The sequence below is a fragment of the Engystomops pustulosus genome, chromosome 3 (assembly GCF_040894005.1).
Source record: "Engystomops pustulosus chromosome 3, aEngPut4.maternal, whole genome shotgun sequence".
NCBI classification, from domain to species: domain Eukaryota; kingdom Metazoa; phylum Chordata; class Amphibia; order Anura; family Leptodactylidae; genus Engystomops; species Engystomops pustulosus.
Genome location: NC_092413.1, coordinates 111752853 through 111780378, shown reverse-complemented (window position 1 = coordinate 111780378; position 27526 = coordinate 111752853). Strand labels below are relative to the sequence as shown.

At 39.4% G+C, this 27526-nt stretch overlaps 1 protein-coding gene across 1 annotated transcript in view; it reads right to left on the bottom strand.

The window, feature by feature from the left end:
* The window catches only part of SEC63 (SEC63 homolog, protein translocation regulator), a 33969-nt gene that overhangs the window by 2856 nt on the left and 3587 nt on the right, over positions 1-27526 (bottom strand). Inside the window, exons 2-20 of the mRNA XM_072141839.1 lie at positions 26365-26464; positions 24375-24489; positions 23801-23913; positions 23512-23573; positions 23300-23358; positions 23014-23064; positions 21901-22009; positions 20007-20101; positions 19773-19905; positions 19576-19668; positions 19098-19252; positions 17946-18093; positions 14963-15045; positions 14384-14443; positions 11637-11807; positions 10998-11144; positions 6147-6248; positions 5322-5420; positions 2025-2129 (exon numbers count right to left, since the gene is read on the bottom strand). Coding sequence (XP_071997940.1) covers positions 2025-2129; positions 5322-5420; positions 6147-6248; positions 10998-11144; positions 11637-11807; positions 14384-14443; positions 14963-15045; positions 17946-18093; positions 19098-19252; positions 19576-19668; positions 19773-19905; positions 20007-20101; positions 21901-22009; positions 23014-23064; positions 23300-23358; positions 23512-23573; positions 23801-23913; positions 24375-24489; positions 26365-26464 — 2000 coding nt within the window. The remainder of the gene's footprint in view (positions 1-2024; positions 2130-5321; positions 5421-6146; positions 6249-10997; positions 11145-11636; positions 11808-14383; positions 14444-14962; positions 15046-17945; positions 18094-19097; positions 19253-19575; positions 19669-19772; positions 19906-20006; positions 20102-21900; positions 22010-23013; positions 23065-23299; positions 23359-23511; positions 23574-23800; positions 23914-24374; positions 24490-26364; positions 26465-27526) is intronic.

Here is a 27526-nt window from a genome sequence, read left to right as displayed (position 1 = left end):
CTTTTTGGTGGAGCTGGAGTCAAGGTTTGGGAAATCGAGGAGTCAGTCGGATGTTTGGATTATCGACTCCACACCCAACAAAAGGCTGCATATTTGTAAGCAATTCAGGGCTGTAAGGTAGGGTTGAAGTGATACCAGAATTTTGAGTGTGATACCATATCTTAAGAAGTATCACAATCCTGGTATGATATTTTCAAGGAAAGAAAAAAAGTATTATCTGAAAATTTAGAGTGCGGTCACATGAGGTGTTTACATTGCATTTAGAAATGCTACGCAAACGCCTGGGATGGCACTCAGCCTGATTGCATGTGCGTTTCAATTGAAATGCATGTGATCAGTAGCTGTCAACTAGTGCTTTGTGAGGAGAAGCTTTAGTTTTTTTTTGACAGTTTATTATATATATATCGCAAAGGTTGTCCTGGTAATGTTAATATAAAACGTATATTTCTTGATGTCCGTATGCTATCCATTTGTTTAGCGGATTGCAAACTGACCCATTGATTCGTGTGGATCTATTCACGTGTCATTTTTTTTTTTCAGGGATGTGCACGGAGAAAAAAAAATTGCAGCACTATTCTTTTCTCACATGCAGACATCGGACCTCCATAGAATTCAATGGATCTGCCAAAAACACGGACGACACAAGCATGACATGAATATGCAGTCCTGTTTTTCTCAAATGTTGCTGGACAACCAACTGGACAGGGCAAAAAGTTTTTTTTTCTGTTAAAATAAAAAAAACTGATGACACTTGGACATGTAATAATAATAATCGGATGCTGATACCATACTGACTGGACATCATGGCTCCACATTTTTTTCCAGATGTGCAGAGGATACACCTGCCTTTATTTTGTGTCTTATACATTTTTATTCAATTTAATTGTCTTAATTTTTTTTGTTGTGTTTTTTAAAAGAATAATGGGATTTAAGGCAGGCTCCTTGGGACAGTTCTGTGTGTCTTTGTCTGCTCATCAGATTCATTAAAGTGGCTTTGGCCCTTTAATGAATGTTCCTATGCTCTATATGTTTACACCAGTATAGTGAAGTCGCAAAAAACCTCCATGCAACTTTTGAACACCAAAAAAGCCCAGGAAAACCAACAATAAATCTCCCCCAATGTTTTAGAAAGATAGAAAGATCTCCGAGAAGTAGATCTCTACATACCAGTGCATTAAGCTTTTGTAACCCTATGGAAGCTCTAGTGCAGCTCTTCGTTAAATAAAATCCTTTCATTGATGACTAGTAAGCCCATAGTATCTCTATGGCAGGTAGAGAGTGGAGGTTGTGAGTTCAAATCCCCATCTTGCCAAAAATATATTTATTGAATAACAAGAAATAATTTAGAGACCTTGGAGCATAGTTACCTCATAGTACCTCTGTGCCCTGAAATAATCGCAAATGCTAGCTTATAGCTAGCACCAGCGATTATTTGCCCCAATCCACCACCTCCACGACAGTGGGGCGTGAAGGAGGGCACTGACAACCGAGATTGGGCCTGTGCGGGGTGTTACTGTCCACATGTGAAAAGTCGCCGGCTCCGTTTATTTCTACACCATAAACACCTGCCCAATATATCAAGAGGCGGAAGCCTGTCAGTGTCATGTGTGCGGCCCGGAAGAGAAGATTGAGCCACGGGAAGAAGCAGCCGTAGGGGAGTATAGCGTTCTTGCAATCTGTATATAGGGCTCATACTTATATTAAGATCTGCCATTGACACCTTCTGTCAAATGAAAGAGGTGTCCAAGGGAATTAGTGAGAAATACTGATGGTGAAGGTACCATCAGGATTTCTCGTCCTTAACAGAATGGATTACCACTAGTGTGTATTCATGCTAGATCTGTATCCAGGCAGGCTGGAACTTTTGCCCCAAATACTTGCCATACACTACTCTCTAGATTTGTATGGTAAAACATGACTTTAATGTGACTAAAATTTACAATGATTGACTTTTTTTTCTGTGGTCCAGTGTTTTGTTCTTTTGGATGACAGGAATCTATATACATAGTAAAAGGTTATCTTACCTTCAGTGGTTTAATCTGATCTAAACCCATATAAGAATCAGATCTTAGGAACACGGTGTATTGATAATTTCCAGGTTTACTTGGTGCTGGAAATTTTAGCTCCACCTTAAAAACAAAACAGTAAGACATGTAAGGTAAGGTATCGTTGACTTGTATTCACCCTATTTTAGCACACCAATATGTTTGTGTGTTTGTGTAATGAAAAGAAAAGTGATATACAATTTTCCAATTGCTTTCTGAATCAATTACAGATTAACAATATATTTAATTGTTTACTTTGTGTACATTAACCCTTTAAGGACCTCACCCTTTTTTTTTTTTCCATTTTTATTTTTCACTCCCCACAATCAAAAATCTATACACGTAAATCTTCACTAGTAAAGAGCTCTGAGACAGCTTGTTTTCTGCGTAACAAATTGCACTTCATAGTGATCGTATTTATTCTTCTATGGCGTGTACAGGCGGTCCCCTACTTAAGGACACCCGACTTACAGACAACCCATAGTTACAGACGGACCCCTCTGCCCACTGTGACCTCTGGTGAAGCTCTCTGGAAGCTTTACTATAGTCCCAGACTGCAATGATCAGCTGTAAGATGTCTGTAATGAAGCTTTATTGATAATTCTTGGTCCAATTACACCAAAAATTTTGAAACTCCAATTGTCACTGGGGCAAAAGAAAAAAAATTGTCTAGAACTTCCATTATAAAATATACAGTTTCGACTTACATACAAATTCAACTTAAGAACAAACCTCCAGACCCTATCTTGTATGTAACCCGGGGACTGCCTGTACTGGGAAGCAGGAAAAAAATTCAAAATGCAGTCAAATTGGTGAAAAAACGCATTTGCCGGGTTAAAATGAGACAGCCTCGGGTCTTCGTAAGACCTGAGGCTGTCATGACAACGGATCGCCGCTCCCCGATGACATCAAAAACTTGCTGGCTATGGAGAGGGCTCAGCTCGTGAGCCCTCTCCATGCACCCGCAGCCAACCCATGACGTGCATGATCATGTGATGTCAGGTGACCATGGACCGGTAATTATCCACAGGAAGTAAACAATAAAGCCTTGAATTGATACAAATAGTACATTGGGATATTGTGTAACTTTTCTTTGTGTTTATTTGTACATGACATAATAGTTACAAAATATTTTATCTTAACCGACATGTATTACGGCACATGCCAGCTGCGAATGTATGGAGAGTGCTCAGGGGCATATTGCAGCAAACACCCACCGGTAACAACTGCGGTTGTTGCCGTCAATTTGCTTTAAAAAATTGGAAGGGGGGAGGGGTAACAAGTGTAAGCAAGGTCAATCAGTACGTGCTGAAGAGACCGTATACAAATGGCGGTATATGGTAGGATCAATCAGACAACCTAGTGTTAAAGAACCCTAGGGGGTCTGAAAAATAGTTAGAAAAAGTTACCGTATTTTCCGGACTATAAGGAGCACTTAAAAGCCTTGGATTTCCTTGGAAATCCAAAGTGCGTCTTATAGTCCGGTGCGCCCTATATAAGGGCAGCGGACCCTACTTACATAGGTCCCCGCTACCGGAGACAGCAGATCTCCAGCGGGAACTGCAGACCACGCGGCACGAACAACTTCTGCCGCGTGGTCTGCAGTTCCTGCTGGAGATCTGCTGTCTCCGGTAGCGGGGACCTATGTAAGTATTCCATTCTCCACCTCCCCCTCACCTTCCCCGCGTTCCGCGTCTCTTCTCGGCGTCGCGTCCCGTCAGGTCTCCGCTCCGCCCCCGGACCTCCGCCACACCCCCGACCCTGCGCCTTATAGTCCGATGCGTCTTATATATGGAATTATTACATATATAAGGCGCATCGGACTGTTGCGCCTTATATTCCGGTGCGCCTAATGGCCCGGAAAATACGGTAGTTATATTAAAAAAAACCTAAAAATTCAAATCACGCCACTTTCCCTAGAACTGATATAAATATAAACAGTAAAAATCATAAACATGTTAGGTATTTGCACGTCCCAAAATGGCTGATCTAGCAAAATATAATAATGGTTAATCCTGGCGTTTAACCCAGTAACGGAAAATAGCACCCAATGTTGAAAATACCACATTTTAAAAAATATAAAATAATTCAATAAAAAGTGATCAAAATGCCTTACAGTGGAAACATCAGCATTGAAAACTATATCAAAAGTCACAAAAAATGACACCACCTACACCAAAGTATGAAAATTTTATTGGCACCAGAAGATGGCAAAATGAAAATTTTTTTTGTACAGGAGGTTCTAATTTTTGTAAATGTATGGAAAAAATAAAAAAAACCTATACAAATTTGGTATCCCCGCTATCACACCGACCCAAAGAATGAAGTAGACATGTCATTTGGGACGCACAGTGAAAGCCATAAAATCCAAGCCCACAAGAATTTGGCGCAAATTGTGTTTTTCCCCCATTTTCATTGGATTTGAAATTTTTTCCCCACTTCCCAGTACATGGCATGGGATATTATGTACTGTCACAATAAAGTGCAATGTGTTATTAAGAAAACAAACCCTCACAAAGCTCTTTACATGGAAAAATAAAAAAGTTAGATTTTTGAAGGTGGGGAGTAAAAAATGGAAATGCAAAAATGAAAAGGGGTTAAATCCCCAGGCAACGAAAGGGATAAAGATAATTTGGTGGCCATTGGAAGTATGCTTATAAAAACTGGATATGGCGGGGCTCCCGATTAGAGCCCTTGTGGATCTACGTGGAAGTTTCCGTTACCAAATGATAATGCAAGTGTGAAAGGGGTCTTAGACTCCTTGTATTTTTCATGCGAGTTTTTTGCGCATGCTTTTGATGCGCAGAACTTGCATTGCACTCTGACCCATTGTAATCAATGGGTCTTTTCAGACTTGCATTCGTTTTCATGCACACTCGCGCATTTTTTTAACGCGCGTTTAAATATCAGCATGGGGTGGGGGGAGAGGGCTAGGCTTTGGGTAGTTCTGCATCGTAATGTATATTTTTTATTTCGGTTTCACAGCTCTTGTTTTTGTGTGTTCAAGAAAAACATGTTAAAAAACATTTTCAATTAATAATAATAATTTAAAAAAAAAACAGTTACTGAAAATCTGTAAGCAATGGGTACAGATAAATTTCCACCAGATAAAAGCCTCTATGAGGACTATGCAAGTGTCCCTAGATATTACTGGGATTCCTGTTTTAGGTTACAGTTTGCGAGTTACTAGAGACATGGCTTGTACCCCAACTGGGCTATGGGTACTGCATATTAAAGTCTACACTTACAAGACATCTCAACCAGCATTGACCTCACCTCTTCCTGATCCCTTAGTGTACACACATGATAGGGCATAGATATTAAGGTTTGATCCTTTCTATCTGCAATGTAAATCCACCACCATTCTTGCTTTTCCTAGAGTAGAAAATATATAAAAAAAAATCAAATTACATTTGAGGTAATTTCTTTTTTTAAACTTGTTTTAATAATAAAAAGGTACACAGTAAAAGGGAAATAGTACAACTTATATGCTGCACAGTAAGTTTCTAAGAACAGAAATACAAAAGTAGGACTCTTCAGCAGAACAAGAGATTCAGCTTCAAAACTCAATTCATCAAGACCTCTGGGAAGTAACATTGTTAAAGACGACTGGGGGAGTAAAGGTTATGCTATTTACAGTGGTATAAATATTTCATACAATTCATACGATTTTGCAAGTTGCAAAGAATGGAGAGGAATGAAATTTTTATTGTAGGTATACTTCAACTGTGAGAAACAGAATCTAAAAAGAATCCAGTGCATCTAAGTTTTTAAACAAACTTAACATAAAATAAGAACATAAAAATAAAACATTTTTTATGATCAATATATGATGTATTTTTTAGCAGCTTTCTCTTCTATATGTAATATGTAATAGTACACTAAAGAGAAGCAATGAACACTTTGCAGTAAAAAACATAACATTCTGAATTAAAGAGAGACAGAGGGAGGAGGGAAAAAGGCTGATAAAAAAAGGAAAGAAGTACTTTCCTCTGTTAAGATCATTACAATTTTTTGCATAGGCATTTGTGCTATTGATTTATAAAAGAAACTAGGGAATATTTAATACATTACAGGTTGACTTTGATGGAAACAAATTACCTCTGGGAAATATAAACTATATACAGGATGTGTTACTTTAGATTTGGTTTCTAGAAGAGCTCGATCTTTACGTTGAATGCTTTGTTGCAATTCTTGCCACTCCTAAAATAAGCAGATAAGAACATAAAAAAAATCAAAAACATGTCAAGTTTATAAAACCCAGATTAATAAAATCAATGTAATTATTTTTGTTACATATGGATTAACATAGGCCTTCAAACATACGCCTTTAAAGGGGTATTCCCACGAAGACAAGTTTTCTAAATTTATGCAGGATAACAAAATAACACCTCTTTAATTCACTGTTATTGACAAAAATAAAGGCATTTTACAGATATAATTCCAACCGGTCTATCAGTCCTTATGTACACAATTTTGGTTGCCCTGGACCAGACCCTATATCGTCCGAGTTTGGGGTCAGCAGCCATCTTGCTCTTCTTTTTGACGCTGCTCTCTCCCTCAAGCACCCACCCTTACATTCCAGGATGAGCTCACACACTGACTTCCTGCCAGCAGCTGTGTTATAGGTGTTATAGATGAGCTGTGTATGCTATGCCTGTAATAGTAAGGCTGAGATTGTACAATGTTCAGGAGCTAAATGAAAGTGTATATAAACCTGTACCCTGATAATCTAACCATATTGTCACCACACAGAACTACAGGGATCATATTGTGTCTGTTTAGACCCCACCGACACTCTGGAATCTTACACTGACCACTGAGTGATAGTTTTATTGCAGTTTTATTTCCTAAGTAAAATTGTAAAGTAAGGGGTTAAAAATTTGAGAATTTTCTTTCATGGGCATGGAGAAAAGAAATACAACCTGCTCTATGCTTTATAAATAAAAGTGTTGGGAAGTTAGGATGCTGCACTCTAATTCTTTACATACTTAGAGCATGTATTTACTCTTTAGCCTCCTGTCCTCAGAGATTTTAAAGAATTCAGAAGCAAAATTAACAGTTAAACTGATTTCTATTATCAAGTATAATAAAACATTTACTGTTATTATCTGCTGTATTCATTTCTGAAATAAAATTATCTAAATTGTTTAGTTTTGCTTTAAAAAGGACATCTACCAACAGATAGGTAATTATTACTTACCGTATATACTCGAGTATAAGCCGAGACCCCTAATTTTACCACCAAAAACTGGGAAAACTATTGACTCGAGTATAAGCCGAGGGTGGGAAATGCATTGGTCACAGACCCCCCCAGTATATAGCCAGTCTGCTCCCAGGGGTATACAGCCCAGCCCCCAGCGGTATGCAGCCCTGCCCCCGGCGGTATACAGCGCTGACCCCCATTTAAAAAAATTAAACTTATATACTCACCCTCCGGTGGCCCCGATGTGCAGCGCTGCTTCCCCGATGACCGCGCCGCTTATCTTCAGGCTTCCGCGCCAGTCTTCTTTCTTCTGCTGGGCTCCGCCATTGCACTCTCCTGGCCAGCGCCTAGTATGACGCGCCGCTGCTGACGTCATACTAGGCACTGCCCGGGGGAAAGACATGGCGGCGCCCAGCAGAAAAAAGAAGACGGACGTGGAAGCCTGAAGACAAGCGGCCCGGAAACCTGAAGACAAGTGGCGCGGACATCGGGGGGAGCAGCGCGGACATCGGGGGAGCAGCGCTGCACATCGGGGCCACCGGAGGGTGAGTATATACGATTATTTTTTAATTAATATTTTTTTACGTTTAATATTTTTACTTAATATTGACTCGTGTATAAGCCGAGGGGACATTTTTCAGCACATTTTTATATACGGTACCTCTCCTTCCCCGCTTGTAGCAAGCTTCATTTCCTATAACTTTGTATGGCCGCATTTGAGAAAAATAAAATGTATACCATATGCTACAATTATCCTGTGGTGCTCTGTAGAGCCTGTCACCGGATCTCTTTTCAAATCTTGCGCTGGGCCTCAGCTGGTAGCGTAGCGGTCGTTAAAATCTTGCGCATGCACAAGAATAACATTTCCAGCAATGTTGGCTTGCTGCCCAGCACAAGATTTGAAAGGAGAACCAGTGACAGGGTTGTAAATAAATGACATTACAGCAGATAGTCATCCACGCAATTATCCTCCCGACTTTTGTCACCATGCTGCGATTTGACCATTTACCTGCCTATACGGGCCACACATTAAGCCAAGTATAGATGGTTCAAGTATAGATGGTACCAACAGAACTATTTAGGGTTGCACAATGAATCAAAATTTTGGTGCCTTTTTGGTTTTAAAAGAGGCCAAACGGTTCAATACCAGTATTCCTTGTTGTTCGATGAGCACTTGCATGTTGCTTTTTTTGGATGCATTTTTAAACGCCTCCCAAAGATGCATACCTTTTATACTTTACTAGGTGTTTGGCTAGTATGCATTTTTCATTATTGCTGGAAGTTTTAGCAGCTGTTTTAAAGGGGTTGCCCGAGACCGTTAAAACAAAAAAACAAAAAGGTGGCCAGGAGGGGACTGCTTCCGCGGTCCACTCCAGAGTCCCGCTGCAATCTCTTTGGACTGCACCCCCGTTTGCTTTCAGCTTATGGCCGACTGAGGTGGCCGGTCACGCCCGGCCATCCCTATTCCCAACGAGGGATGGGTAGACGTGGCCGGCCACTTCCTCCGGTCGGACGCTGAACACAGCATGGCTTCCATGCCCTTGTTTGTTTACATGGGGCACAGACCAAAGAGATGGCAGCGCGGGGCGCCGGAAGGGGCGAGTGTACAGGTTTAATCTTTTAAGCACCTCCACCCGGCCACCAATGTTTTTTTGTTGCAAAAGGTAAGCAAAAGGTTTGGCACTTGGAAGAAGCCACCAGGATTAATAAAATGTAGTTTCTCTTTATTTCAGTCTCAGGAACATAACAGCTTTGGTGCATACGATCAACGCATTTCGACGCAGCGCATCTTAGTCATGATGATCAGCTGTTATGTTCCTGAGACCGAAATAAAGAGAAACTACATTTTATTAATCCTGGTGGCTTCTTCCGAGTGCCGAACCTTTTGCATTGCGTGGATCCTATGGCGTGGATGTGGTAGCGTGCACCGAGGCCGAGACCAGGGAAGCTGGGATTGTCTCCTTTTGGGGGAGCCGGACTTTTTCACCCTCAGGTGTTCTTCTAATGTTTTTTGTTTTTTTTACCATCTCGAACAATCCCTTTAAAGAAAAACGCACTTGAACAAGCCAAATGCATAGTAACAGGTAAACCGCATGCGTTTCAGGGGTTCTTTTTTAAAAAAAAAACGCCACCTGTGAACTAACCCTCAGAGAGATCTGGAAGTGAGGCTGAAGGGGTCATACTGATTCTTCTGTGAAAGGCCACGGTCAAGCGTGCTGCTAGTATTACGTTCATAATGCAAAGCTAGTGCACAGGGGCGTCAGCCCAATTGCATATGCGTTTACAGGGTAACACATGCAATTGGTAACTAGACCCCGGTGTCTTGTTTTTAAATGCAATATGTGCATGCACTAACATTGCGTTATGAAACACAACATTGCCGGCACGTTTGACCCCAGGCAAAGGGTTGCAACAGTGTGACCTGGTGATGCAACCTATACTTAGAAATGCCAGTTCTATGCATCTACTCCCTGGCCTGGGACAAAATAAAGTTTTAAAAAGAAAAGAACGTTTAGAAATGTCAAGAAACAAATAATATCCCTTTATTTCATTGTATTATAATAAAAAATAAAACTTTTCCTAAAAACCCTCATAATTGTTATCGTTGGGTTTGTAACTCACTATCTATAAATATAATCTATTATTTAACCCGTTTAGTGAGCACTGTAAAAAAAATCCCCAACAAATTTAGTAAAAAATGCTGTGTTTTTATCAGTGTTTCTTTAAAAAAAAAAAAAAAAAAAAAAAAAAAAAAAAAAGTTACAAAATGTTGCACAAACCCCCGAAAAGTACTAAAAGAAAAAAAAAAGAAAAAAAAAAAAGAAACCGATAATGACACCTTCCCCTCCCAAAAGGCCTCAACTAGCTCCATGTAAAAGTTATGACTTTAGGAAGATGGTGTTGCAAAAACCAATGTTTTAACAAACATTTCAGATACCGTTTTTCTTTTTGTTTGAAGTATTGTATTGGTATCAGGTATCGTTATGCTTTTTCAGGCATTGTATCACACTCAAAATTCTGGCATTGGTGCCACCCTAGCACTTCATATCAAGTATGTGCCAACACCTACACTGGCACTTTATGTTGTACCTAGCGATATTATGACTTTGAGTCCGTTTTTAAATAACAAAATAATGAAAGCTATCATTTAGATGTTTCTTCTTCAGTTATTTTTTTTTACATTACAGCAGGCTAATTTGCATATTGTATAAATTTTTACACATTTTAGAAGGTTTATAGTTTTATAGTTTTATAGTTTTTTATAGTCCTGCGACCCTACCCACCCCTAACACTCATCACCCTGTCACGGGACAATGTGATGTCAGAGAACCAGGAACCGCTTTACGTCTGATATATCGGATGCTGAGCGCCATGTCACTGCGCTCAGCATCCGATATATCGGACACGGAGCGCTAAGGAGTTAAGCATTTAAGTTTTCCCAAGTCAACCTCTGGAAAAAGTCTTTTGCATTATCCCTCCTCTACCACAGCACAATGCAGACAGACAGGTAACATTCTCTGGGCATTCACAAAACCTCCAATTCCTCATTCCTTAAAAAAAAAAAAAATTCCAGTGTCAGTATGCTTTACTCCACCTGTCAATGTACTGAATGATATAGCTGCTCAGCCATTATCTGTCATATAGTGTATTTTGCATATCGTCTTTGTACATTTAGGCTCCCCCCCCCATTTCCCCAAGTGTAGCCTCCAAATACAAGAGATAAATTGGACATGAAATGGCCTTACCGCTTCATCATCTTTTCCATGCTTCTCATCATTCTCCTTATCAGAATCCTTGTCACTCCCATCACTCTGGGAATCCCTGTTTGTATCTTCATCTTCAGAATCGCTACCTTTGTCGGAATCATCATCCTCCTCCTTTGATGCAACATCCTAATGAAATAAAGAGATATCAATGCAATATATAATTATGTTTTGCAGTTAAGAATCAATATTAATAAGGATGTAACATACAAAATTAAAAAAAGAAAAGAACATCCATATAAAACAACCAAGATAAATGCAGATTTCATGCTCAGTAAGCAAATAACAAACCAACCAAATGGTGAGCATGTTTTGCACTGCATTTATCATGTCATTTGGATCATTTTAAGAATGTGCTTGCCAAAGAACTGTGGTTAAGCAGGGGGGCAAGTTGGGGTCACTAGCTTAGGGTGCCGAATAACATTCCAAAAAGTGGCCAGTCAATTAGTGGGTATAGACTTCCATAAAAATGAATCCACACATTTTCTCTATTTTATACTCACTAGTAAAATTGTATGCCAATACTTAGTCATGAATAGTGCGCCTAACCCTGTCTCTATGCACTAATAGACTATTTATTCTGAAATATATTCCATTGCAAACAATGCTGACAATTCTCACGTTTGCAGCGATATCATTGGCTTGCTTCGGTTTTCCTGGTTTCTGCTGTGTTGAAGGAGCGGGAGCAGGCTTCTTTTTTAACGGTTTCTTCTTCTTGGATTTGGAAGACTTTTTTGTGGTTTTATTTTTTTGCTGCCAGCCTTTGTTCTTTATTTTTCCACTTTCCCCTTGCTGAAAACAAAACAATAAGAGTTATTGTTTATTAAACTACTATTTCACTTTGGATGCATATTTGTACTTGTTCTTGTTGAATCCTTAGAGCAGATAAACTTTTTCTTTACAGGAAAAACTGACCCACTATATAGAGGGAGATTCACTCAAAAGAGGCCTTAATATTGTATAACAACTTTTGCTAGGACAACTCAATCAGAACACCACAACATGCTATCCTTTTATCTATTTGACCACCCTGTCTAGCAATGCCTGCTGGCTTACATGTCCTCCCTATATCACCCAAAGTTAGCTGCCAGTGAGGCCCTGTAACTTAATTACAGGCATTATTCTTATATGCAAATAAGCTTTTCTGACTCATGTCTGGTATATGCGACTCTGCTCTCTCTCAGGCTGGCAGTGAGACACGCCCCATTTTTCTGACTGACAGCTCTGTGTCTCTTCAAATCACTGCTATGTCTACTTGTACTTAGGGACTCTCTGCTAATATTCAACTACAGACATATAATGCTCTAAGTACATATTGAAATATTGTGTCAATTTTTTTTATACGGTGACTTCATGAATCTAATGTATCAGTTATATTATTATTGACATCCCTGGTATAATCACATTCATGTTATGAGTTTCCGGATTCTGTAATATCCTGAGCTCCCTTGTTCATACATAGTGAAAAGATTTTTATTGTACTATTGGGAAGAAAGTATGGGATGCATTTCCCATTTTATGCCATAAAAACAGTGAAAACCCTTAGGATTAATATAATGACTGCCGGGATGCAGGATGCTCTCCAGGACAATTACTGATTTATTCAAGTATGTATGTATGTTCTGTGTTTGCGTGGGTTTTCTCTGGGTCCTCCAGTTTCCTCCCACAATCCAAAACAAACTGGTAGGTTGATTAAATTGTGAGCCCCATTGGGGACAGGGACTGATTTGAAAAGCTCTAGTGCAGGGCCACATAATCTGTGTGTGTAATATAAATACAGAAGTTTTATTATTAAACTGTACACCATGTATGTGATTACATAAAATCACAGCAGCCTCCAAGGAGGATGGTGAGGAGTAGGCGTCCATGGAGGCTGCTATGACTTCAAGTGGTCAGATAAGTACATAGGGTACAGTTTGCTATTGTTAAGAGGCTATAGGACCTGAGATGATGTCACTCTGGTCACATGACATGAACTGCTAAATAGTAAGGAGGCATCCCATGGAATATAAGATAAAAAGGATGATTTATAAGGATGAATTTTTAGCTAAATGAAAGCCGTCAGTCAGTTAATAGGGCTCTATAGGAACCTGTCACTGGCTGTATGTGTGCAAATGTGGTGACAGGTTCCATTTAAAGGAAATCTACCATCCATAACCATCATGATAAACCAAGGACACTTACTCATGGATCCAGACTGTGGCAATACTTTTTTATTGGTTATCTATAGCCTCCTGTCTTCTAAATTCAAATTTTAAATTATACTAATTGTCACAGCTACAACAGTGAGGGGTTTGGGTAACTCTCCCAGAGCCCTCCAGCATAATTTAAAAGGTTGATTTTAGAAGGAAGGAGGTCAAGGATAACAAATATAACAAAATTATCACAGTCACAATGCCTGGATCTATGAGTAAGTGCCCCTGGTTTATCGATCATCAAAATCAAGCATGATATCTTTTAAGCCTCTTTTGCATCTTCTGAGCGCAAATCAGAAGAAGCCTTACACTGATATGCTTTCTGATACATTCAGGGACAAGGCCAATCACGTTGAAATGTGTCTGGCAGAAATCACAGATCACTTCAACCAGCACATGGAATGCAAACATTCATACAGATATCAAGGATGCTTTTACGGTTCAGACAGCTTCATCGTAAATAGGGTTATAGCAGAATATTTTAGAAATCTTTCAAATTAAACTCACTATCAATATGAAGAAAAAAAAAATATATAATGGATTTTATCTTAGCACCGTGAGAAAGATGCACAGAAATATGGTATACTGCAGCAATTTTCCCAATCTTGTTTACCAGCAGGCATGAAGTTTGTTTTTTTTTTGTTTCCAAAATATATATAAAAAACCTACTACTTAAGGTCCCTTGCACAAGGCCGCATGCTCACTCGGGCCGTACCTAGGCTCCCTCTCCATAGGAAGCCAGGCGGCCGCACCATACATCCGACAAAATGGATGACAAATTGCCCAATAAAGTAAATGTGAACATGTGTACACACATCCGTAATAAAAATGTTAGTTTGCGAGGGTCACAAAATTATGTGCTTCCTACTAAATAATACAACAGTGAGTAGTCAGCCTTGTTCCAGACATGTCACAGGATGGGCAAAGACATTTTCAGTCATTAGGAGTGGGAAAGGAAAGGAACCTAAATTGTTCATAGATATTGGTCCCCTCCAAAGCCCAAGACCTTTGTCCCATTGGTAGAAGCTTTTATAAGTTTATATAAGTTTTTACAAGTATCTGTTTAGCATATTTATTATATATAATGTTATTAGGTTGGTATACTGTGACACTTTTCACAATGTAATCAGAAGGTAGACACACAAAGGCAATAGCACAGTACACTAAACATACCCCTTCTTCAACAGGCTGGTCCTCGGCAGAACAAGTAGACTGTTCCTTCTCAAACACTTCCTGTATTATGAAAGAAATGAAAATGAGCGAACAACTGTACATTACTTTTAGAAGCTTGAAGTCTGAACTCAACCGTAAATGGTTTTCTATAGTTTTAAAGGAAATCAACCACTCAAAAAACCTAGAAAATACTCACCTCCACTCCTTTTCATCTTGATCCAGGCGCTGTTTTTCCCTAATCTTGGCGGGGCAAGATGTCCTCTCGCGTGACATCACCTCCCTCTGCCACAGGAGAGGAAGGTGCGTGGGCATGCATTATTGGCAGTCCAAAGCAGCGGTCATCTTGTCTCTGCGCTCCTAATTATAACTTTCTTTTCTAGGCGATCCCGACATGCCAAGATTAGGGGCGAACAGCGATCAAGATGAAAAGGAGCAGAGGTGAGTATTTCTAGCTTATGTGTTTTTTGAGTGGTTGATTTCCTTTAAATACATTTTTCCCCCCCAAGTAAACCCTCCATATCTAAAAATAAATATGCATCTTACTATAGTTCATAGTATAATTATTTCTTTTTTACTTACCGCCATAGTTTGTCGTTTAAGGGTGACAAGGACAGTGACCAGGGAACCAACTGTAATGTTGTTACTGTCTTCATCATCCAACACTGTAAAAAATAGTTTTGTAATGAATTCAGGACTGTAAATCTTATAGGATAAAATTGTACAATGAAAACTGTGTATGAGGGTGGTTCAATAAGTACCCGTGTTATAAATGAAGACACCATTTCTTCTAAAAATTATTTATCTTTTTTTTTTTTTAAGAAAGATACGCTTCTACCAACAGTCTGCCATCTCCAAAAAATAGGATTTGCTAAACTCTCCAAAATACGCCTCTAGCTCAAACGAGGAAGTCATCGCCGAGAAAAAGTTTTTTTTCCTGCAAGTCATTTCTTCATGTTAGGTAACAAGAAAGTCGCAGAGATCCAGATCGGTTGAATATGGATCATAACGCAATTCATGCAGTTTGGCGGCGACAACTCGGGATGAATGTGCTGGTGCGTTATCGTGGTGAAACAGCACCTTCTTTTTCACCAAATGCGGCTGCCAACTTAGGCTATATTCACACTGCCGTTGCCTGCCCGTACCGTAGCGGGCAACGGCAGTGCACGGGGAGAGGAGGAGGAGGTGAGTGCAGCTCACCCCCGCCACTGTCTATAGGAAGTTATGGCGCACGGTACCGTACTACGGAGAAAGCTAGGACATGTCCCATTTTTTTACGGGGTACGGAGCGGTACGGTGCCGCACGTGTACTGCACTGTACCGCTCCCGTAGGGCGCCGCGCGCCCATTGCCGTCTATGGGGGACTTATATCGGCCGTATATACGTCCCGCATACGGTAGTGTGAATGTAGCCTTATGTAAAATATTAATTGCCGTTCCAGTCGACACACCTACGGCCTCTGCTACTTCGTACACTTTTGTGCGTCAATCAGCGAGTATCATGTCGTGGACTTTTTGAATGATTTTCTCGTTAACCACGTCTGCCGGGCTTCCTGGTCGCTCCTTATAAAAAAACGGATGTTTGCCGACTTTTAAATTCGTTGAACCAATATCCAACTGTGGTCATAGATGGTGAAGTGCCCCCATAAACAGCATCTAACTTTGCTTGCATCTCCTTGCATTTTTTCCCATCCAAAAACAAAAAGCATATTATTGAACGATACTGCTCTTTTTCCATCTTAGCGAAAATCACAAAACACGTCTTACTCAAATGGCTGCCAAATCCAATCTAACCCATCAATCAGTCTGCAATTTGTTTTGCTGTCGTTTGATAGATAACACCAACTTTCCTCATCAAACACAGGTATTTATTGAACCGTCCTCGTAAATGAAGCTACATTACGGAAGACTTTAGGGAAATGTAGTCAATCTTGTGCAGATTTTTAAAAAATGGGTTACCCATCACTAGTAACCACTAGGGATGCAGAAATTGTTTGGCTGCTGAAAAACTTCAATTTTCTTTAACCCATTCCTGATGTGGGATGTAACAGTACTGTACAGGTGGCAGTGACTCTTACGTCATACATCTAACAATAGTTCATGCCAAATTTATGTTTTTTATTTTAAAAAAAAGCATTTCACACAGTTTTTTTTATTTATTTGAAGTATAATGTGTCATGAGAAAACAAATTCAAATTCACCTAGATATGTTGAAGGGTTACAAAGTTCTAACCACAGAGTGACATGTCAGATTTGGGGAAAAAAAGATCAGGAAGATGCAAAATGGCCAAGTAGTTAAGGATACATCTCCCCTTGTGGTTTGTATTACTAGGGATATACTCACACAATGGCTGCGTTTCTGACAGTGAATCAGTGTATGGCCACGTTTAGACTGTATTTAGACTGTATTTTTGGACCTCTAGACTGTACAGGAAGCGGAATATCCAGCATAATAAATATTCATGATACTTGGAGTCCCTACCTCCCTGTGCAATTATGCTTCGTTCCATGAAATATGGCCTGTATTTCATGGCCTTTCTCAAACAGGACTATAAAAAATTTCAGCCTGGTGTTAGGCTTTTTCAGATGAGACACATGCAAACGGGAAAGGGCACCACTTGTTTTGCAAGTAAAAACACAAAGGTCCTCATTTATTAAAGTGTTTTCTGTCTGACTTAGCACTGAAAAGAACATGCAAACTGCCTGCACATGTATTAATAAAGTGTTTGTGCCGGTTTTGGTGCACTGTGTGCACCTAAAAGGGTGTTCCTTTGCAGATTCGGCCATGCGCCACATTTATTATATCGACTTGACAGAATTGTGTTGTACGGTGTACGTAAAAAGGTGCAAACTTCCTGAGCAGTTCAGGGCAAACCAGATTAATGTTGACAAGTAGTAAAAAATGTTTCACATACCCAGGCTTGTCCTGAGATGGTAGAGGCTTACATACAGGGAGTGCGCACACGTGTAGCTGGCTTGGTGCAAAGGCAATTGAGAAATGAAGTGTTCAGTAGCACATGCAGGATAAAAATCAAATTCCTTTATTCATAATTCGTTAAAATGTCCATAGGAGTACATATGGGTACAAACACCTACGCGTTTCTGTTATATGCTAAGCCCTACTCATGGTATCCATGAATACTTAATTTCTCGATTGCAGATTAATGACGACCATGCCCCAGTATTTAATAATTTGGCGCATCCCACACAGTGAGGCAAACTGCACGAAGTACAGTTTGCACTACTTTTGATAAATCTGGGTCAATGTTTTTCAGTGTAATCCCATATATGATCCCACCAAGCTCCTTTCCGCAGCCTTTGAATAGCATTTCAAAAGGCAATCTAAACATTTCGTGTGAATGTGGCCTTGTGGCCACAGAGGAGTCAGACGGACTAGATTCCAACTGAAAAAGTTGATGTAGTAATATAATCTAAAAGATTAATAGCAAGCAATATAGGTATTGAAAACACTGATAAAACATCTCCAATAAAAATACAATACTTAGCTGCTGTAAAAAGAACCAAGATGATCAAATAGCAAATAAAACAATACTAGAGGCTCCTACCTTGTGGTTTTACCTCCATAGTAACATGTGGAATACTGCCAAGAACTGCCACCAATTCCTCATAGCTGTTATCTTCAAGAAAGCTGAGGAGCAGGCGACGATCTGACTCCTTCATACTGACCAAATCACGGATTGTCTTGATTTTAAACTATGAATTAAATTATAATATTTGCAAATATATTAGATAAGCACAGAGATAAAAAGTGTACTTCATAACAATTCAGCATGAAAATGTTTTGTCCTTTGTAGCCATATAAAATAATAAATAAAAGATCTTTTGCTACATTTTTTAAACAATAGTCTAGATTAAATACAAAAAATTTTATTGAAGCAGTGTAAAAGGGGTTGTCTAAGAATATGATTCCTAAACATGGTTAGGGGTGTTAGATTTTTTTTTTTTTAATGCTTTTTGGTACGGGGTCCGCATTTAGCAACACAATTCAGGCTGCGTTCACACGCCAGGTTTACATTGCGTTTTGAAATGCAATACAACAGCTGAGAAGAGGAAATGTGCCTAATTACATTGCTGTTAACATTTGCGGTTTTAACTCATAAGTCAACATAGCATTAATATTTGAGTTTTGTTGACATTGTTAATGCAATGTCACACTTCCGTTAACATTGTATTTTGTAAACGCAAATGGTAACAGCAGTGTAATTAGGCAAATCTCCTCTTCTCAGCTCTTGTATTGGGTTTCAAAACACAATGTAAACGTAAAGTGTGAACACAGCCTCAAGCGCAGCAGGAAGGTCGACTCTCCTAATCGCACATACGTTACGACCAAAACACTTATAATCTGGAACGAGCAACATGTGTTTTGCATTGTTGCACCTTTCAGACTCACTTTGGCATTTTTTTCCACAGCAGTGATTTTGGACACATACAGATTTTTTTCCTCACTTTGCGGGTTTAAAGGATTTTACTGATGCCTTATGGAAGAATTCTTTGCCATGAGGTTTTTTCACATTATTTTAGGCTGATCTGCGGAAAACACCCTGAGGTTAAGGTCACACATGTAGCTAGCGCAATGCTGAATTAGAGAGTGTGACAGCCTGTTACACATATCAATGTAATTTGTATATAAAAACAGCAGGGAACACATATAATCTGCATCCTGCTAAAAAATAAATAAAAGAGTTGGACCCATGTACCTTCTTATGGTTAAAAACTCGTCTTAGATGATCCTCTTCAATAAATGGCAGCTGCATAAAGGGAGATTTGAACTGTTGGAGGCCCTGCACGATCATCTGACATAGTTTCATACAGTTCTCCAGAGAGGCCAATGATGGTGGCCTGAGCTCCCTCTCTTCAGAAAGAGCAAGAAACACAAAATAAACCAATGATTGTGAAGTGAGCCAGCAAAGCCCTCCTCTGGCATTTGAGGCAAGTCCTCCTCCCATCTGTAATTGACATTGCAAGTCACATAATTGCAAAGGACTGGCAATTCCAATGTAACTGGCCAATGTATATATAACAGAGGAGTAAACAGCTCCCTTCCTGGCCCGAGTGATCATAAAACAAACGCATAAAGTGCATAAGGTCAAAAGCGTGCTTTTACAAAGTAAAATGATGACCCTTTTGATAATACAGTGTGAAATAAAATATATTCCATCCATCCATGTGCATTACCTTCACGACTACGAGCCATGATGATCAGTTGGCATATGACATTAACCATTTCTTGAAGCAATGCTGGGCACTTCTTCAGAATAAACTGCTGATCTGAAAGAACAAAGTCAACAAAGATGAGCAAGCCAAACTATTAATAATCTAATACTTTTAGAATACCAATATAAAAAAAATATGGTCACATTGACCTAGTTTACCTTCTTTTAGTGTTTCAGGAATCTGCATCCGTGACAAGTGCGCCAGTAATAGAACTCTGGATTTTAAGCTGTAAGGGCAGGTTAGTGGAGGCTCATTCTTCTTCAGATTGATACCACCAATTTCTCTTATCAGCTAAAAGCCATGGAGACAAAACCAAACTTGTCCTTAGCACATGGCAATATATTTAATTTACTAAATTTTATTTTGACAAAGTATATTTAAATATAGTTTACCTGTGGAATCAGTATATTATCTGCAGGTCTGCTAGTGGCATCTTTATTATATTGAGGGTCAAACTCGGATGCCCCAGCTAAGACCATAATAAGCCCTGAAAAATAAAAACAGCTCTAAATCATCAATGGTCCGACTATAAGAAATCCAAACTCCCAAATGTATTATCCACACAATGTAAACCAAAACAGCACGAACACATGAGAAAGACAACAGCTAAGAATACCTCTGGCCAGTAAGGCTGTAACTGCGCATCAACCAGCTCGTTCAGTATGAAAGTTTAGAAATAATATTTTTTATTTATATAGCACCATCATATTCAAGAGCTTACAGTCTATGGAGGAGGAAGGGGGGCACAAGAATTTCTTTATAAGGGAATGGAATAAATCTAATTTAATAAATATATAAGTAATCTTGCTAGAACCAGTCATCAGCCATCTTATATACAGAGCGTATGTTCGATGGGACGGCCGAGAAGCCTGGAGCTTGGTATCTGGTGTTAGCCAGATAACAGTTGGAAGGAGTAAACAGGGTCAGTTAGTAAAAAGAGAGTTGGAGTATTATGCATTTAGGAACTGTGATAGGCCTGTATGAACAGATGGGTAATAACAGAACGGTTGTAGCTTTGGTGGTTAGATATTAGGGTGCATTCACATGGCCGTCTGGGAGTGGCCACATATACGTCCCCATAGATGGCAATGGGGGCCCAGTGTCACACATGTGTGGCACCGGTCAGCGCCGTACATGGGGAAAAAGATAGAGCATGCTCTATCTTTCCCTGTGTGTGCAGCCGTGTCTGTGTTTTCTCTTTTTAGGGGTCACCTCCTCCTCTCCATCGCCCAGCGGTATGCCCGCCTAGCTGCGGTCGGGCAGGCATACGGCTGTATGAATGTAGCCTTAGTCTGATAGACCAGGGAAGAGCTTTCTAGAGAATTGGTGCATCTCACGTGAAGTCCAGGAATGAGTGATTAGAATGGAAGAGAAGAATAATCTTAGACCACTGGCAGATCAAAAAGCACGGGTCGGCTAATACACTGACATGAGGATTGAGAGATTAAGAGGTGCAACACTGTGCATAGCTTTGAGGATGAGGGTGACTAGTTTAAACTGCATTTGGAGGGAGACTGATTAGTAGGGAGTTACAGTAGTCAAGACAAGAGCGAATCAGAGCAACAATTAGCATTTTAGAGGTTTCAATAGTAAGAAATGCGCAAATTCTAGAAATGCGTTAAGAACATGCAAGTGCATAAACAGGGCAAAGGAGAGGTCAGAGTCCAGCAAAACCCATGCTTGCTGCCTCGGGTTATTGGGACATCACAGACAGGGTTGAGTTGGTTAGTAGATAGCAGAAAGATAAGAACTTCTTCCCTTTTGGAAACATTATGTTTCACGAAGAGAGAGGATACGATGTTAGAGATAGTAGAGAAACTGCAGTTCTGTAGTAAGGTAGGAGTGAGGTTATATGTAGAAGTATATAATTGGGTGTTATCAGAATATAGAGGATACAGAAAACCAAATCTGCTGATGGTTAGAGATGTTCTAACAAAGTGAATTAGTCTAGATTAGAAATCATTTTAAAAAATGTTCAGATCTGTAATGCTTCCCGGGAAATGTGATTGAGCATTTAAAACTATCGCTAAGAAATGCAAGATAAAAATACATGTTCAAGTGTATGAGCCCTAAAGGCAACTATAATTGGGTCCATTTTACTTTTTTGTGGAATTTGATATAGATTTGAAAAAGGCCTTGTATTGTGTAACAGTATTACATTTAACATGGCAATTAATATTATGTATTGGGATTCAGTAGGACGAGACAAGAAGAAGGTAGCAAATTGGGGACTAACAGAAGTATTTTTAAATCCAAAAATTACAGATAAAGTTAAAGTTTACTCACGCTTCATATCCATATTCCGTGTTTTATAAACAAAATATGTGTAAATCTGCGTTGTGCGAATAAGGATTTGGTCACCACTGTACCGGATGGATTTGTACCACCAAGAACCCTAAAATAAACAGTTCAAGGAAAATGTTAAGCATACACTTAGGAGCACTATGTGCATATAATCTCTAACTTTCCTCAAAGGGGTGTTCCAATTTCAGCAAGTAACTGTTTGTTTAAAGGGGTATTCCAGGAATCATCATAATTTATATACAAAGGGGTCCTTAAAATATAAGCTAAGTAATTAGTTATTTAAAATGTTGCTCCCGTTAGCAGAAAATGCTGGTGATATACACTGTAATGGAGAATTAAAATGTTACTGGCCCTTTAATCAATCAGTTAATTTATGCTGCACGGTCCGTTGCAGAGCATACACAGCACAGAAGATGTCCACCTCACATGTCTTGCAGCTGCCTGGGCAGGTCATGTGATCACCACTATGTTTGGCTGTAGTCGGTTGGTTGCAGTGCATCCAGTATGGCCGGTGTTTTGGTGATGGCAGTTACACGTCATTACTATGGTAACCGTGCAAGAAAACCTGTTACATCATCAGTGGGAGCAGAGCATAAGAGGGAGGAGGAGTTACTGAGAACTAAAGGATCTTGGGACTTGTAGTTTTAAGTGGCAGCCATCTTGGTGATAACTTTAGATTCATTTATTTACAACATTATGGCTTCTTGTATCAGACGTTCATATTCCCGGAATACCCCTTTAACTACAAATACAGGTGCAATATTTTTGTAAGCTGTGGCTCCTAGAGTAACTTCTGCTATATTTTAAGTTGTCATTCTGTATTGGACCGCAGTCCAGTCTTTGCCACAAAATGATAACAGAAATGGTCTAGAGTGTTAAATTTAGCTGGTGCACTTACTGCCGCAACATTTGGGGTGGTAAAAGCAGATTTGCAAGTTATGGAAGCAGATGAGCTGCCTGCTAAAATGTCTGCCAACTGCCCCGATTTACATAAAACAAAATCTCTGCTGCTTTCACTACTAAGTTGAGGACGTTATCTATACAATTTTACCTCTAGTAAACCAATCTTAAAGTTGTCAGATATGGGTTACTTACCACAACAACTGGGAGGATAACCATGAAAGCTAGCCCATAAACCAGCAACACCTAAAACAAGAATTAAAAGAACAAGTCACATCAAATAAAAGCTGGAAAGGTGCAGCAGCAGGTTTCAGGGACAAAGCAGACACTACAGGATTCTTAGGAAAACGATAACCTAATGATATTGTGTGTAGAACCTGTAGGAATAGTGTGCAGCATTTATCAATACTTTACACCAAGCACAATACAGTTTCAGTCGTGGCAGAACATCTCTTATGAATTCCAATTCAAGCAGACTCACCAGCATAGAATTTTTCTGGTCCACGATCCATGCAGGCAATGCAATGCCAAAATGTGTAGCTTTGAGGGGGAAAAAAGAAGAAGGAATTAATAAGTCACTTATGGTTTTTAGTAGGTAACATACAAGTGTAATATGTAGTGTACACACATACTAATAGCCTTATTCAATAAACCCAGAATGACAGCTATTCATGAATTTATGAAGAGACTTACCCTGTGGTCCATCAGGATTGCCATATTCTTCCCAATTTCTCCTGGATTCATCATCTGTTAAACTACAAAAGTAAACACGTTACAAGGAAACAGAAATGTATAACACAAACTGATAATCTCACTATATTAGTATAAGGGAAAAGTGCTAGACAGTTGCCTAGGGCAACCAACAGGTTCGCTACCTTTATATCATCCCCTATATGTCAATTATCTTTTCCTGAGGACTATGGCTGTAGGTGTGCATTTCCACCAATGCAATTCTTATGGATAAGTAATGCATAATACTTACGCTTCATATGCTTTCGCTATTTTCATAAACATGGCATCATCTCCTCCTTTATCAGGGTGGTATTTCAGAGAGAGTAGACGATACTGTTTCTTAATTTCTGTCAGAGTGGCCCCCTTTCCACAAAAAAAATTATGCAGAGAAACATCAGTGACAGAAAATATCCTGAAAAATGTGGTCTAATCTCAACAAATAAATATTGTTTGTATAATAATCTCTACAATTTTCCAATACTGCATAATAATAATAATAATAATCTTTTTTTTAAGCTTTACTGTATGTATTATTGACAGTTTTATAGATCACCGCTTGCTGTCATTTATTGCTTCCTTTGGATAAAAATCAGTCCATGGTCATGTGATAGGTGAACAGAGTCCTGCTTACTGCTCTGCAACAGGCTATACACTTGTATATTTATCCACATGACATCAAGCAGAGATCTAGATTTAGTAAGAAATTGAAACATTATATTGGAAAACTTTACACAAATAATAACACTTTTTTCCCAAAAAAACTGAACAACTGTAGGATTGTTTATTGTTGTGATAAATGGATAAGCAATGAACGTGTTACTTACCGGATCTATACCTAAAACCTCATATGGATTGTATTCTTGGTATTCTTTATCAGTTTTGGAGACTTTGTAGGCGAGAAATAGAAATAATGCCCATCCAAGCAGCAGTAATACTTTCCTGTATAAATATATACAGCAAATTAGAAATCTGGCAGAAGTTTATTAGCAGTCATTGTTTGCTTTGAGTTCTAGACCATGAGTGCAGAGTATGAAAACATATAATATGATGCCATGATGTTCAATAACATATTATAAAGACAGACCAAAGATCCCATTCCCGTATTCCCTATACAACTATTATGAAGGAGCATATATTTTAACAACTCTGTGCTATGCAATTGAAACATGAAATTGATGCTCGCTCTGTGGGAAGGCATCCTAGTGACTGTAACACGTCCCGTTAATATATATTCAGGATACATAACAAATATAATACACAATTCTACTCAAGGGGAATACAGAATTTGCTAAAATAGAAATATCAGATGGGAATGCTCCTTTTTTTTCCTTTCCGAAGTAGAATGTCTGCTGCCCTCATATACAGATCAGTGATCATCAGTGATCTAATGGTAGTGATCCGCTAACAAGCATGTTTTCCTACTATGTGGAAAGGGCTGGCTGGCAAAGAATCCCTCTTAGTATCCAAACATCCACTGGTCAGCAACGCTTGCTCTGTAAAAGTAAAGGTACCAAACTACAGGTGATGATCCTCTAGGTCCAGTGCTGTAACTATTATTAGGTCCCTTTAAACAAACGCATGCTTGCCCAGGCTGGAGAGAGGAGGGGTTGAGCGCTGCTCATGGTGCCTGGCCATACATGTGGGAAAAGACAGAGCATGCTCTATTTTTTTCCCGTGGGCAGTACGGTGATACGTGTGTGGTCACCATACCCCGGGCGGGTGCTATATTTGGCTGAAAATTGTGCGGCCACATACTGGCCCCCACAACGTGTGTGTGAAAGTGGTCTTACTGTGAGCCTTTTTTTTTTTTTTTGCTGCAGGTCACAGAGCCATTGTTGTAGGAATGACTTAAGTACCTGAAGTCACAGAGGACATTTCTTGTAGTGGTGAATTGGCATGCATACATGGGAGATTCTGTGGACATCAGTAGCTGTATGGTACTTTTTTTGCAAAATCCCAATTTTTCCTAACAGGTTCCCTTTAGCTTCCTAAAACTAATTTAAAACCAGACCAGCAAACAGAGATCTCTTGTGTCAACAAATCTCATAAGATTGGAAAAAAAAAGAAAATAGCACTGCCCATTACAACATGGCATGAAGAGAATAAAAAGGTTTTCGTTATAAAATAAAAAAAATAAAACCTCCACAGTCATGAATCTAGGACCACATCTTCCTAGTATGTTCATTGCTGGCGCTGTAATTACATAGAAACCCTTGCAGACATCAGATCCCCAGACAGCAATAATTCAGCAACTACTTCCATGGTTAGTCAAGTGCATTCATTTACAGACAACTGTCAGTGATATACACACAAAGGATACTATATACGAAAGCTTGCAAGCCCCCAATGCCTTCAGACATTCATTCCATTTTAGACTTTAGGCTGAAAGTGCTACTCTCCTGAGCTTTCAGTACTGTTCCATCAGAGATGAGTCATTCATTTTAATAGTTGTGCAAACGCATCCGTTGTCATCAGTTAGTTTTACTTGTTCCATTTAAGTCAATTAAAAAAAAAAAAAAAATGTTTCCTCTTCCCATACACAAAGTTTTTTGGTTAACAAGTTTTTTATCCTCTTCCTCTGATGATATCAACAACCTCAACAAGTCAGATAAGATTTTACCTTTATTATTTGTCAAGAATATCAACAAATGTAATCAGGAATGTTGCCCCATTTCGAGTGGTTTCAGACATGTAAAGAGGAGTCTACTGGCTGGACTTATAGAACGTGAAAATGTTCACATCCCAATTGTCGGTGGAATGAGTGCACTGTACCAACACCAAGAGAAACCACATGTGTAGTAGAGAACTACTTACTTCACAGTAGGAATTATATTCTGCTGTGGCTTTATAGACTTTAGCTGATACCATAAGCAGCTTCTATATACATGACGGATGTTTTTCAGTCTGACTTGTTCTGAAAGGAAGCAAAACATAAGCATTAAACAATGAGTCAAAAGAAATAAATACAACTATTAGCCAATACTGACGGTTTAGAAAGCAGACTCTCTCAAGGCCAAACTTCCACTAGCAGAATTAACCCTACTTTCTAGTACGTGTTGGGCCGCAAGATGAGCCCCCAACTATTACAAACCCACGGCCTTTCCTCTGTACATTATTTCCTTTTACAAAACATCTGGTGTTGTGATTTCTCCTTTACAAACCACATGTATTCTAATCCCACTACCATAGTGTTTGATAAACATGAGCCGAAAGTGAAGCAGCTCCAACATTTATCACTAAATCTATTTTTGGATTGGTTTGATCCCAATATCTAGATGTCACTAGAATTATCAACCACAATTCAGTGTCGGTATTATAGCTGAAAGTACCCTTCTGGCTCAACCACAATACCATTACTAGAAGGTTTGTCATTACAATTGTGATCACAATAGAAGCACCTAAACATGTCCATGTGAGTCTTAAAGAGGACCTGTCACCTGTAAAAACGGCACTAGGAGCTGCTTACTTTAGTAAGTGCTACAGACGCAGAAGTGTTACAATACTAGCGTTATTGGAAACCTCCGATAAAGTTAGCAGACACTGCCGTAATATACACTAGAAACGTTAGATCGTGCTATAAATAGTCCGGCGTATTCATGAGGGGGCGGTCCAAGGCGCTGGGCTCTTCACCAGTCCGCCCCGCTCACTCCATAAGCCAGCGGTGACTGCCGAGCTTCATGCAGCAGTCACAACCCCTAATTCTGCCCCCTTATGAATACACCAGACCGCTTACAGCGCAATGCGTCGTTTCTAGTGTACATCGTGGCAGTGTCTGCTGGCTTTATTGGCGATTTCCAATAAGGCTAGCAGTGTAACAATGCTGTGTCTGTTGTAGCAGCTCCTAATGACATTTTTGCAGGTCCTCTTTAAAGAAGACCTGTCGGTAGAATTTTACCAACCTGACTAACAATACCTGCTGTTACAAAACCTCCACCCATCACTCTAAGCAGACACAATGGGCCACATTTACGAAGAG